This window comes from Pyxicephalus adspersus, chromosome 3 (genome assembly GCF_032062135.1).
Source record: "Pyxicephalus adspersus chromosome 3, UCB_Pads_2.0, whole genome shotgun sequence".
Lineage (NCBI taxonomy): Eukaryota > Metazoa > Chordata > Amphibia > Anura > Pyxicephalidae > Pyxicephalus > Pyxicephalus adspersus.
In genome coordinates, this window is record NC_092860.1 from 86368917 (window position 1) to 86383019 (window position 14103).

The following is a 14103-nucleotide window of genomic DNA, read 5'->3' on the forward strand; positions in this document are numbered from 1 at the left end:
AGCATTTCCTGCTTTGAACCCTGGCTGCTTTTCCCTTGATGCTGATTAAAATAAATCTGTGACTGTAATATTTTGTTCACTTATTTTCAAAAGTGCAAAATGTCATCTTTGCTTCATCACATAGTCAATTACTCACCTAAAACAAGCTTAGAGAGTCAGTATAGTCTTACCTCTAAACATTTCTGCTTTTTGTAGGTCAATAACTTACCTAATATTGAAACAAGGATGATGATGACAGCCACAGTACTTCTCTTAAAAAAAGTATTAGCAGTAGCAATTCTTAAAATTTTGTCCTACAGGTTCACTATAATAGGGCTTTCTGTGCAACTACAAGTAAAATAAGTTGTGAGCTAGAAAAGCATGTATGAAAATAGGAGGACAGGATCAATGGTACAGGAGCAGTAGTTCACAGTTCAAGCGCTCGGGGCCTCAGGACCTAGTAGTTAATGTAAGTGCCATGACCATGGTTTCTATGTCACCAGGTCACAGAAAGATTCTGACATCCTTATAGACTTAATCTCATTAGTTTTACGCAAGTTATTCAAAAGTGCCAGGGGAAGTGTGATGTTCTACCCTAGAAAATGTGATTTTACAGGACAGATAATAAAATACACTGGAGCACATGATAATGTGACAGTCTGGCCTCAATAATGACATAGATCTTATATTAAAAAGGACCCCAAGTGAGTTTCTAAATAGATATTGAGTCAGGTGCCTGGAGATTAGTTAATGCCCCAGAAAAAGAATGTAAGTAGAAGAAAAGAGAACAAAAGTTTAAAATAACTATTTTCAAATTGTTTTTAAATCACACATAGGATAAAAAATTCTCATGCAAGGATTATATTTCTCACATCTACATATTTAAGTTACCTTTCATTTCCAGGCTATTATATTGAAGAATATCTGTATTACAAATTCAACATCTTGCTTTTTAGACATGTTCATGTGTGCAGCAAGTTAACCTGATTTCTGGAGGAATTTTCCTTTTAATTTGCTAGTTGGGGCATTCTGCCTAGCAATTGTGAGAAGAATCAAAGAAAACTCTTTTGTTAAAATGCTGGATAGCAGTCGGGTCATGACCATTGTTGTATACAAAAGATCAGAATATCTTTAACTGCTGCTTCTAGGCATATTTAGCTCTACTCCAGCTACATCTGAAAATCAGATCTGGCTGAAATTAACTCTTCTGTGCAGCAAAAGAGAACAGAAAAAAAAATCTGTTTAGTCAGGTTCTGTTAGGCAATTAGAGCTATATATTACAAAGCGATCAGTTTAAAATGCTTGCTAATGTCACTATTCATTTTAAACATAGCAGGCAGATGGGCAAGTCAAGCTGCCTTCTTTCCTAGATTAAGTAAAATCAGCATGATTTGTGTACTGCTGTATAATATTCTAGGGCATCAAGCAATTAAATTGATTGTCCCAGTGGGGTGGAGAGAAATTAATTTGCATTTTCTATGACCTATGTTTATGTCCAAATTAGTACAAAGGATGAGATCAGCACATCATTGGTGCAATGTGTGTTTCTGTTTTTATTTATTTTAAAAATATATACAATTTTTTTATTATGTATTTTTTTTTCAATTGTATTTATTTTTTGTATCAATTGGGCTTAAAGCATACCCTCTTCCCTCTTCTATTTTCAAAAGCTAAGAGAGAAGTTGGGAGCTGTGTCTTTTTCCCCCTTTATATTGCAGATAGGGACAGAAAGGAGGAGCTAGATGCCTCTTCAGCTCTCAGTTTCTGCCTCTCTCCCTGGCTTTGATGGTACTCTTATCTCCTCTCTGTATTTCCCTGCTTCTCCTAGGTGATTCATTTCTAGGCAACGTGCTGGCTGCCTGTGTGCTGCTGCTGCTGCTGCTGAGAACAGGGAGCATTCTGTATCCAGCTCTGCTCCCTAGCAGACCGCCTGCTCCAACCGAAGCATCTAAACTGCACTCCCAACCTGTTTGAGGATAAGCCTTCAATTCATTTGGATGGTATTAGGATTCCCTTGTTATCCAAGTGGAAGCTGAAAATACATGCAGCATCTCTTTACTTTTATAGCTGGATGCTGCTGGTGTATTCCCATGCACAATTGTCACACACTGCTCAATAGAAGAAGATGCATGAAGCTAAGCCTTTATATAGCCAGTTCTTGTATGTGTATGTGTGTGTGTATGGTATTTACTCTTTCTGTGAGCTAGATCTGCACTAGGATCCTGAAGGATTATTGTCATTTTCTGCAGTTTGTCTGCTTTAGTATATGCGGCTCTATGGAGAATTTTCTCTGGTGCATGTGAAATCATTCCCCTGCTCAGCTTTGGATGCCCACTGGATATTTTATTCACACTCTGAGAATCAAGTATTGTGCTTTGGTTTTACATCAAGGAAACAATTCTTATCCATTGACTTTTCCCTGCTTGATCCATTTTGATTTATTCCCCCCCTCTGATGCCTCCATTTTTTACCCCATAGAAACACAGGGATTAAACTCTTCTGAGATCTGCCTAACTCTCAACGCTGTTCCCAGACTTCTCATGAAGATCTGATTTGTGGTCAACAGTCATTGAAGAAGATGGACATTTTGCATGCAGTGATCTATCTGTCCGTCTTCTGGACTGTATCTTGGGACAGGACAAGAGCAGACTCTAGATCAGATTCAATCATCCATATCGGTAAGATTTCTTACATCATTTATATGCTCCAGTTGTATTTCATTGCAGTAACTCCAAACATGATGTGGGGTGTTTAATGTCATATTCATATAATGCTGCATGGTTGTGTTCTGATAATCCCATTCATATAGCCTCCTATCGAGTCTACCATACTTGGTGCCAATACTACAGCATGAAAATGCCTACATGAGACGGTACTAGAATCTGGAAATCATACAGGTGTTACGGGAATGCCAAGATATAGATTTAGACATGCAGTACTATAATAGTATAACTATGTGTGTTTTATTATGCACTATGTACATGCTTTCTTTATTTTACTCTACAGGCTGTCAAACCGTATTTGAAGAGTTGCTTTTTTTGACAGGTGTGACTGATTGAAATGTGCTGGGGGAATGTGCTGCCCCTCACATCATTCCATACAGCCTGGAGACCCACTGTTCTGAGATTCTGAGAAGCAATGAAGCTGAGGAATGCTTACAAAAGGCTGCATTCATGTGCCTGGGCTGCAGTGATCAGCCTTTGTGGGACACAAACCCTTGCAGACAGAAAAAGAGAAAAAATTCTGAAGCAGTAGATGTGTGCGGATTTCCTCTTAGAGGAACCGGTGAGTGGCCAAAAGCTTGTGGGCCCCACCTATTGGCAGCAAGGATGCAATAACTGGAGTTTTTCTGGGAACATTCTTGTCTGGTTGCAAGTAATAATGCATTCATCACCGTGCATACTTCCTTAATTTTACTGCATACGTAGCCTAGTATGTGCCTTCATGGTATCTTTATAAGGAGGTTGGTATTATGTAGGAAGCATATGTAACAGTAGAGTCTTTAAGGCATGGTGAAGGATAAACTGCACTGATTCCTGTATACCAGCAAGGCTGCCAGTTGATCTACAGTCTGAACACGCAGGGCCCCTTAGGAAGAGAGTGGGCAGGAGATCACTAATGCAAATACATAAGAATTCTCCTCCTCCACCCCCTTTTTAGTATTGGATCATGATCAGTTTTTGGGCGCTTTACCAAGAACTAAATCAGATCGAGACTCCTTTTTTGAAGCATAAAAGTATGCATCATTAACGTCAAGAAAATATTGTAATCAGAGTACACGTTTAACAAAGCTGAAAGGGTAAATATAGAATACTAATGCTCAGTATTATAAATCCTATTTTAAAATAATGCTATTTAGTTTATCTAACCTTTAATAAAAGTAGCTGCGAGGGTTTCATGATAATACATTCTGATATGCACAAACTAGTATCAATGCCTTCTGCATATACATATTATAATATGAGATGCTGCATGTTACTTTCACCACTGCAACCTGAAACAAGTTTAGGCTTCAATAAGTCACTGTTGATTTTTTCAGATGTATAGAAGGTTTGGTACTAGGACATTTATAGTCTAGATATAGTTTAAATGTTTTCACTGATCTGTATTCATTGTCAAAAAATCAGGTTTAGTAGAAAACAATCAGGGCTAAATGGTATCATACAAAGCATCTGTTTTTGTAGTTCTATGACTTGCATTGGTTATAAAGCTCTTCTGAGCAAATAAGAGAAAAAGTACAGAACAATAGACATTTAAAGTTGATTAATCACACCTAATATGTTTTGACATATACTTTGATGACCTTTGTACTTGACCAAGGTCTTGGTACATAAGTCACACAAATGTCATATATATAGTTCTTGCTTCCTTACTGAAATATCATAATCTTCCTTTCCTAATTATTTTATATCTCAAATTATAGTGTATCATGTTGCTTTGGCTTCCGACCCAATAATGCTAGTTATAATCATGCAAGACTCTTCAGGGCTTGCAGTACCATCCTCTAGAAGCTAACACAGTAACCCACTTTTATAATATTTGCTTCATGTGACCACACATGAATAGTTCTAGTGTGAAACAATGAAGCTGCTTCCCAGACAATTAATTTAACTTGCATCACAATTAGTGCATTTGACAAGGGGATTAGCTCTTTTATAGAAGACTTTATGTTGCCATGAAAGTGGTGAATTGGTAATTGTTACACATAGCGTGTAATCATTTATAATGAGAATGCTGCCACTGGATAGCTGCAGAAGTTGTGCATTTCAAATAGTTGAACACTATTAAACCAGAAATATTAAAAGTAGTTTTTTTCATTAAAGCCCATATATCCATCTAAAAGTACTGGATTCCAATGATTTCCTGATACCAAGCCTAATCTAAATACATAAAACACGTTTGTGTTGCTGATTCTTATAAAACTCCTTTTGTAATGTAGAGGACATGTGATCTTTTGACAGTGCAAAGTCATTTTACTAAAGTCAAGGCTGTGAGCAATGATTCTGATTGGTTCATATGCATTAGTACATTTTCCATAGCAGCCTGGCACTGACGCCTTACTGAATAATGCAGAAAACCATTTCATGGAAAAACCACTAAGGTGTAGTGTTGCCCATTGGAGAGTATTTTCTTCATATCTAAGTGTTTCTTTTATAATAATATACCTCCTGTCATTTAACAATTTTTAGGAAACCCAGCATGCTGCAGCTAACATTGGTTATCATACAATACACAATTCCTTGTGATAGAATAAATGTCTGTGTAATGGCTGATAGTGTCCTGAATTGGAAATTGCTAAAGGAAGCTTCATTTATAGGGACAGCTTGCCTATAATATATGATAAAATATACCCAAGATCAGGTATAGATAGATGTGAAATGTTTCAAGAGCTGATCATAGTTGTAGATAATTGAAATCAACTTCAAACTGCAAATCAATGTTTCTTCAGCATATGTATACATGCAGCTGTATTTCTATTCAGTAATCCCAATGAAAGAGATTGTTAGTTGTCTTTGGCAATGAACTCTTTGTTTGATAGAATGCTCCTAATACAAATATTATTGTGAGCATGGCCAGTACATGGCTTTTGTATGAAAAGTATTCTAACAAGAAAGTTTTTTGTTGCACATAGCCACCAATTAACTAAGAGCTGGTATTTCTACAGAACTAGGTTGACTGTAAATGAAAAAAAAAATACCTTGACTGGTTTCTATGGGCAATAAAATGTTTTCTTGTTAGCATACTTTCAATGTTACGTATTACGATCAGTATGCATAAAGTTAGCTGATATCTACCCACCCATCAGCCAACTTGAAACTCCATAAGATTGACAACTTAATGTTAATCTAAAATTGAGCCGATATGGTCACCTGATATGATACGATGTCCATCTGATCTAACAATATGCCTATCTCACACCAGCACCAGAACTCTATGACTCAGCTTCACAATTTGAGTACATTAAGTCTGTCTAACATGACTGGTGAAACAACAGGTTGCAGTAAAAGTGATGCCTCAAATATCTAACTATTGCATTAACCCTTTTATAGTAAAAATTCATGGTACTTTATGTTTACTCGTCATTAACCACACATATAAATAATATACAAAGAAATTTCTATTTGTAAATCTGTGTTCCATGGTTTCCAAGGATTTGCCAATTACTTTAATTTCTTTTTATTTCTTTTGGAAAGGTTATTGAGACTCTAGAACTCTCCCATGTTGTTTTGTTTCTATGTTGGGGGATGGGATGAATAGGAGCCCAGCACATTGATAGAGTAATTTCATCAGACGCACATTACTTGATTGCTTCGTAGTTTCCTAATGATCTGTATGCTGTATAGAGAGCTGGAAAACCGTGAGTAGAATGGAAATGATCTGGTACTTTAAGGAGTCATTCAAAAATGTTCTAATTTATGAAGCTCAGATTAGTTAAAACGCCTCCATTTCTTTTTAAATACCAGTCTTCCGGTAACATTTACGTCTGTGCAACTGATGTTTGTCTAAACATCATCTACTTAATCAAGTGGGGATTTGCTGGCATTTAAAGTCATTATCGCTTGTATTCTTTATCTATGCATCCTATACAGCACAATTCTCAGTATTCAGAAATGCCTTCAATTTAAGGACAGGCAATTAAAAGTGTCAGTAGCCTTACTATTATCCAAGCTTTACCAAGGTGTTAGAAGACCATGTCATAATGTACTCCTGTTAATTACTCACAGTAATCAGTACATGACATAACAAGCTGATTTCTAAAGCTAAAAGAATAAAAAAACAATTATTGGTACCTATATCAGCCAATCTAATTTCCATTCTCACTTTTTCAACTGCACTGGATTAATGACAGCTGCAGTGTGATTGTTTGCTTTTGGTATTATAGACACCTCTCCTACCATCAGGTTTATAAATTGGCCCAATGAGTGTGAATACCTTTTAAAAGGCAGTGGTGATTATGTGGTAGAGAGTAGGCACTAAAAAAGGTAACTACTGCTGAAATAATATTTCATGCCCTTTTATATTTATTAATAAGCTTACCAAATGGCATAGCCCATGTAAAGTTAAAAATAACACATTTCTATGGTATGATCAAAAGGACAAGCAGATTCCTTGTCAAGCAACTAATCCGAGAATATTTGAAAACGGAAAAGGGCCAAGGAAACATCCTCTCAATAGGCAAGAAAAGGTCACATGCTTTTTCATAGTCTAATGGTCTGTCAAGGTATTAAAAGTTGAACTTATACATCATTGAATATGGAAGGGCTTGCTTCTAGCAAAAAACACAGAAATGTGTTCTGATATAAGGAATATTTTACCTTACACTTGGATCAGCTATGGATGTGTGTTTCCACATAATTTTTCAATACAAACTATAAATAACAGCAAATAATTGATTGGGTTATGTTATGCCTGCATATTGCATGCAGTAGAGAGTGATTATCCTGTTACCTTCTGTTGCAATAATATGATATTAAAAACAAGAAGTAACAAGAAACTCATAGTAGTCAATCAGAGACCTTTTTTATTTATATACATATTTTTGTCTACTTTGTGTTGGTATTAGATATTAGCATTTACCTTTATGTCTATATGCATGTCTGAATGTATGAAGGTGTCAGTGTCTGTAAAGGTTCCCATCTATTCAGGTCATTGGAAAACCAGTAATAGCAAGACACATTCAACAGGTTCAAGGTAAATGTGAATAACTGCTACTAAGAATGGGGGTGGGAAGGTTTGTCTGTGACCTTTGTTGGTGATCATCAGATGTTTTCCATAAGCCTGTGAATGTATTGATCTAGAATGACACAAGTAGTAGAGTCTGCATATGTAATCAATGATTTTCTGCACTGCCCCCTCTTATCACAAATGGACAGTGCTCTGTATATGCATATCAAGTTTTCACTGGAACAGGTATATAATGATAAATCCTGCAATAATGTAAAGGTAAACTCAACCACAATCATCATTATCATCAAAAAATTTCCCTTACTTTGGATAGACTTCCTTCCAATTCATGTTGTAGCTATAGGGTAGAAATTGAAGATAAATCACCCCAAAGGGACAAGAAAACTGACTGGGTATTTAAAACAATTCTCTGCTCTATCAAAAAGATTTAGATACTTTACAGCTGAATTCCAAGCAGATGTAAAATACATTAATGGCTCTATTTATAAAAAAAAGAGAATCTCCCCTGGTGGGAATCTTCCTGGTCCATGTGTTTAAGGGGCAGTAATTGATGCTCACCAGAGAATGTTTGATGCAATGGCAGATTCCATGTTTTATAAATAGAGCCGCAAATGAATCATGTGCTTTATTCATGTATTTATTGTTTACACAATTATTTTTTTTTTTAATTATGTGTAAGCACCTAAATCTGCCCTGATGGCAGCCTTCTGTATAGAAGCATTCAGATGGGTATGGGAAAGCAGCAAAAATAACCGACTGGTTTTACTGTAATGCAAGAAACAAGCTGATAAAAATCAGGTCACTTTTCCTGCTGGACAGGGCTATGCTGTGTGATAAAGCTGTGTAAATCTAAGGACCAGACAGATATATATATATATATATATATATATATATATATAAATATGTGTGTGTGTGTGTTTCCTTGTAAGATACACATAATTTAAATTATTTAGAATATTATTACCAATGTATATTAATAATATTAATAATATAATTTTTCTACCGTAATGGTAACTTTTTTCAATCCAGTGTATTTGCCTTTACATCTCACCCCATGTGTAATGAGCACTCATTTTTTAATCCTTGCATTTTTGCAAGTCTCTTTCATTGGTGTACTATCCATGGCTAAATTGATGGGTCAGCCATCCAGGTCAGGGAGCTAGGAAGGTCCTGCTTGCACATGCATTCTCTTATATACCTAATCTCTGTTATCCCTTGTTTCCATATCACTATTTATGTATGCCCTCCACTGTTTATTCCTGAGGAATAATGACAAATTAACAATAAACTTCCTTACAATTGTTCACTGGTCTATCCATTTTTCATGTATGAATAATATTCCCACTAGAATTTCAGATGCCAAAGTCTGAATCTGATTACTGTGGTATTTGATCAGGCAGCTCTCAGTCACATAACTAGCCTTGTGCTCCAATTGGTGGTACCCTTCAGCTTCTTCCTGGAATCTTCACTAAATATAATAATAGTTTTACATTTTTGTACATGTCCTAAATCTGAATATATAAATGGTATAATTAAATAATTAAGAATAGCTTGCAGACCTACATTATTTTTAATGTTTATTGTTAGGATCATAAATCTTAAAGGGCAGGATAGTTGTCACAGGAGAGGAGGGTACAGGCTCTTCCAAACCAAGATGTATGGGGCAGTAGTTGGTTATGTTGAAGCAGGAGCTAGTGAGTGGTGATAAGGTGAGTATAAGAGGGCCATGGGGTCCATGTACAAGCCGTCCTTAGGCAGGATGGCATTTTCTCTGTAGGGGTAATCTTTAGGATTTACATGTTAGGAGAAGGTTTATCTTATAAGATATGTTTTAGATTATTAAGTATTGGGTTGCAATGACATGTACACTAGTTTTCACTACTGGAAGTCTTATGCCACAGTGTCAAAAAGGAAAAATTCACCGTCTTGCCATTCGTTTATTATAGTTTAGTACCTGGGAATAAATCTAAAAGGTTACCAGCCTGCACTTATTTATTGATTATCTAGAAGTAAGATTCCATGAGACAGAGTAACCCTTACAGCATAATGCTACCATCTACATGTTACATTTTACTGAATCTGTATTCTAGCTGGTATGCACTTACAATTAGTGGCAATGCAAGGTTACTATGAAATATGTTTATTATGTCAGCCAACCTGTCCAGTATCCACTAAGCTACTTCACAAAATGCTATCTTTCCCTGGAAATTGTTCTCTTGACTATCTGATTTACCAACCCCACAAAGAACCCATTCCTCTTTTAACATTCCACTTATGTGTATATACCCCCAATAACCCCACTGAACTGAAATTATTCTGGGTTGGAAATGAAGGATAGATCATCCTTTATGGTACCCAGTGCTTTTTCAGTTTCCCTATGGTATTATATAGAGTCTACAGTCTTGTGAGTAAGAATTTTTACAACTACTTCTGTCAGTGTGGTTACTTTTCTTTCTCTTTACCCCCTTATGACTGCAAATGCTAGGACAACACATGCAAACATATAAACCTGTGATGCGGTTTGCCTTTTCTCTGGTATGTTTGTGTTTCGTAATGCCTATAGCTAAACAAGTGAATCAAAGTGTTTTCTGCCTGTTCAGAAGATGTGAATATAAGTGTATATAGCCCAGGCTCAGGTTCACTTTAATAAAGCTGCATACACGTGCAATTATTGTCGTTGGAAAGGATCTTTCACAATCCTTTCCAACAACTAAGGACTGCACGATGCATGAACAAGTGCTATTTATACAGCACTGTTCTGCTATATGGAGACATGGGGGACAAGGACAGAGCGGCACCCTGCTGTGCGCTCTCCCTCTTCCCTTGCATTAGGATCGTTTGTTGTCCATTGCCCGTGGATCCGCCAGATTCTTGTCTGATATCGGCCCTGGGCCAATTATCGGGTGAGAACCATTGGACGTGTGTACGTAGCTTTACAATGAATAAGCAGCTAGGTTCACTCAAAGTAAAGTATATGACCCTGTACACATTAACATGATTATAATCACTTTCACATACATATTTATTTATTTTAGATGTACATATGAGAAAGAATATCTTAATATAAACAATCTTATCAATTTGCTTTAATGTATTAGAACTCTTTTTTCTCTGTGGAATGTGTAATTAATCTATGTACATGGGATAGCTGTTTTGATCCTCTTATCTCACTGCAGACTGAAAACAATAGACTTTCCGCAGTAATGATCTGTATCCAGAGAGCTTGTAATGTAAGGTAGCACAGGCTGAGAAACAACTTATTTTTTAATAATTCAATAAAGTGGTCCTTCTTTTCTAAAAAAATGTAATTTAGTAATGCAAAGTTTACCTTAAAATAAATATTAAATGGCAATGTTTCCTAGATAGTACCGTAACTACATATCCTCTGTACTCAGTATATATATTTGTGTGTTTTCAAGAAAGTAATGAAACATTGTCCTTTAGTTTCAATTGATTGAATGGCCCCACACACAATATGGTTTTTTCTGTTGTGATAGAAAAAGTAATCAGATATACTACACTTTCATTTGGTTGGTTGTTAACCCAGGGGCAGAAATAAGTGTTCCTTCAAATCAAAGTAGTGAAATACCCCCAATAAATAAAGGAAAGGCAGTAAATCTATAATAAGTGTATACACGCTGTCTGGATCAGACCTTGGAGTATAACAAGGATGTACAGTGCTGTATGTGTTTTCAAAATTGAGAAGAATAAGCTAGAACACTCTGCAATACTTTTTCTACAATGGATTCTCTGGAATACATACATTGCGTATATCATATACATAAAATTGATATATACATAATACGCAATATCTGCCTAATAAACTTCCTTCATCCCATGCTTCCTCCAAATCCTCAAATTTCACCATGCAAACTATCTAGATGAAATCATATGGCTTTATTTTTTTTAACTATGTGATTACCAGGGCAGAGGGCATCACATGGTGATAAATGACTTTATTTATCAAGCACATGAAATCACATGGTTATGTTGATAACAAAAAAAATTTGTATTACTATATATTTTTCTAGATGCGCTTGAAGTTGTTAAAAAAATATTTTGATTATTAATAAAGTTGAAAAAAATAAGGGATCATTTAGGGATCATGAAGATCATCTAAAGAGCAATTAAAAGCCTATTGCAAAAAAATAAATAAATAATAATAAATATCACAATATTTTCCTTTCTTGTTGATTCCAATGCATTTTACCATAATGTTAGGTTTTGTCCAATATTGCATGAATTTAAGCTAAGAGAAAACATTCAGTTTCACTAATTCCTTTATATCACCACAAAAATGACTTTCAGGGCCTATTTAGTGTAAACTAAAAACATTATATATATTTATACATTAAATAAATTACTAGCTGTAGTATTGGAATTGAATTTCCTATTATAACAAAAAATTTAAATGGAGTCTTAGGATCAAAACCAGAAGAAAAGGCAGCGGTAAGGCATGACATTTTGCTGGAATCTAGAAAGGCTAGCCTATAACCTAGGCTTTTTATCAATGTATTTCTGCTACAGCTGGCTGCTAAATGGAATGAGCAGTCTTGCTTTTAAGCAATGTCAGTTTACAGTGAAAAGCTTCATATAATGAATGAATGTTCAAAAGAAATGCAACAAATACCCCCATTATCCATTGTTTTCTGGTACTTCACTGTATTATGTAGTAATGTTTTTACTTTCAGATGTTATTATTTAAAGAATTTTCAGCTCAAAGAGCTTATAGTTTATGTGTATAATTATCATTCATTTTGATAGAATGTGCTGGTACGTTTTAGAGACATTTTACTAACAATTATTACTTAAAATGATGAATAAAATGCTTTATGCCACCATAGCACAGTTTTCATCATCTTTGTCATGCTGGACAATGCACTTTGAGAAATGAAGCACTGAGGTATACAACATATTTTATATTATCACCCAATTTTTTTATTTTCTTCTTATTTTTCTTCTTTGACGTGAAGAAAATGGTATGTTCTTTTTTCCTGTTTTTTGCACAGTATTTAAAAAAAAAACAAATCGCATGAAACCATCCAAAAACAGCACATAAAATTGTTTTTACATCTCAAACATTTAATATAAGCTTACATATATACATATACTTTCAAATTTACTAGCTTACATATACTTTCACATTTACTCTGCCCCCTAAAGAGAACCCGTGTTTTGCTCATGCTTGCAAATACAGCCTGTCTAGGAATGCTTATGCTTGTCTAGGAATGCTTATGTGCTGATACAGTGGGTGAGAGGCAGTGATGGCATTGTCCTTGCTAAAGTTTACTAATCTACTGTCTTGGCATTTTACACTTACTTCTGCTAAACTCACTCTCAGCAGTCATGAAGCAAGTCTGGTAGTGGCATTAAAAGGTTGTACTAACTTTGAAAAGGTGCTAACAGGCATAATACATGAGTTGGGTTTGTGCTTCACCTTGCAGTCAGCATGTCTAGAGAAGAATTGATAGCAAAAGCTTAGTGAGAAACTGTTTGGGAGACAAGATCAGCACAGGGGGCAAATTTTACGTTTGTTCAGAGATCAGTGGTAACATAATAGAGAGGGTGTTCTGATTTCAGTAAATGGAGAGATGAAGGGTTCCCTGCACATTATATTATACAGCATGCCTGCAGAGTAGGAGAACCATGCATGGGCTAGAGATTAAAAGGATGGATGTACTGAGCTAAGATAGTAGCAGAGAGATCCCCCCTGTATTCCTTACATTAACACATCCCCTCTTATTGTCCACTGGTCATGGAGAGGCCTTGAACTCCTCCATGATGGCTGCTGAGGATAGATCTTTTGCAGCCCCTATATTGACATCCCGAGGGCCAAGAAGAAGGATTACATTACTGTTCTTTGCTGTGCATAGGTTACATAACTCAGACTAGGATACAGAAAGGCTGTATGAGCCAATCAGGTGTGTTGCATACAAATATATTGACAGAGAACATGTAGAAGAGAGTAGAGCACGCAGACATATGACATTATGGGGTAGTAGGGGTTGAACCAGGATCTGTTTTTACACATCAGTATGCCAATATGTACTTACAGTGAGGGAGATTTTCTTTATTCTTGAACCGCATATAATTTTTTACTGTCATAACTGTATCCGACTTAACTGTGAAAGTGATGTGTTGTCAACCTCTGTCAGGGGAAGTGATGACATTTTTGAACAATATGATTTTATACAATGCAAGCTGCATTGTGATTATAATGACTCCCTAGAGGTTTGATTCAATAATATGTTTCAGGTGTACATCATTAAGGGGTTTTTAATAGCTGTTTGGAATTTTTATTCAAATAAAGATAGAGACAAGCTAAATTCCCTCGAGAAGCCTTTTATGCTACAGTAGTCATCAGTGCCTGTTAACTGAATAATATCCATATTTATGTCACTTCAACAAAGAAAATTCAAGTAGACGACCAGAAATGTG

General features: G+C 35.7%; 1 protein-coding gene across 2 annotated transcripts in view; it reads left to right on the forward strand.

The window, feature by feature from the left end:
* Positions 1-1804: 1804 nt before the first annotated feature.
* Positions 1805-14103, forward strand: part of GRID2 (glutamate ionotropic receptor delta type subunit 2) — a 579007-nt gene continuing 566708 nt past the window's right edge. For both annotated transcript variants that reach the window (XR_011919919.1, XM_072405568.1), the window contains exon 1: positions 1805-2657. Coding sequence is in view for 1 of the 2 variants with exons in the window: in XM_072405568.1 (XP_072261669.1) it covers positions 2558-2657 (100 nt within the window). In the remaining variant the exon portion in view is untranslated. The remainder of the gene's footprint in view (positions 2658-14103) is intronic.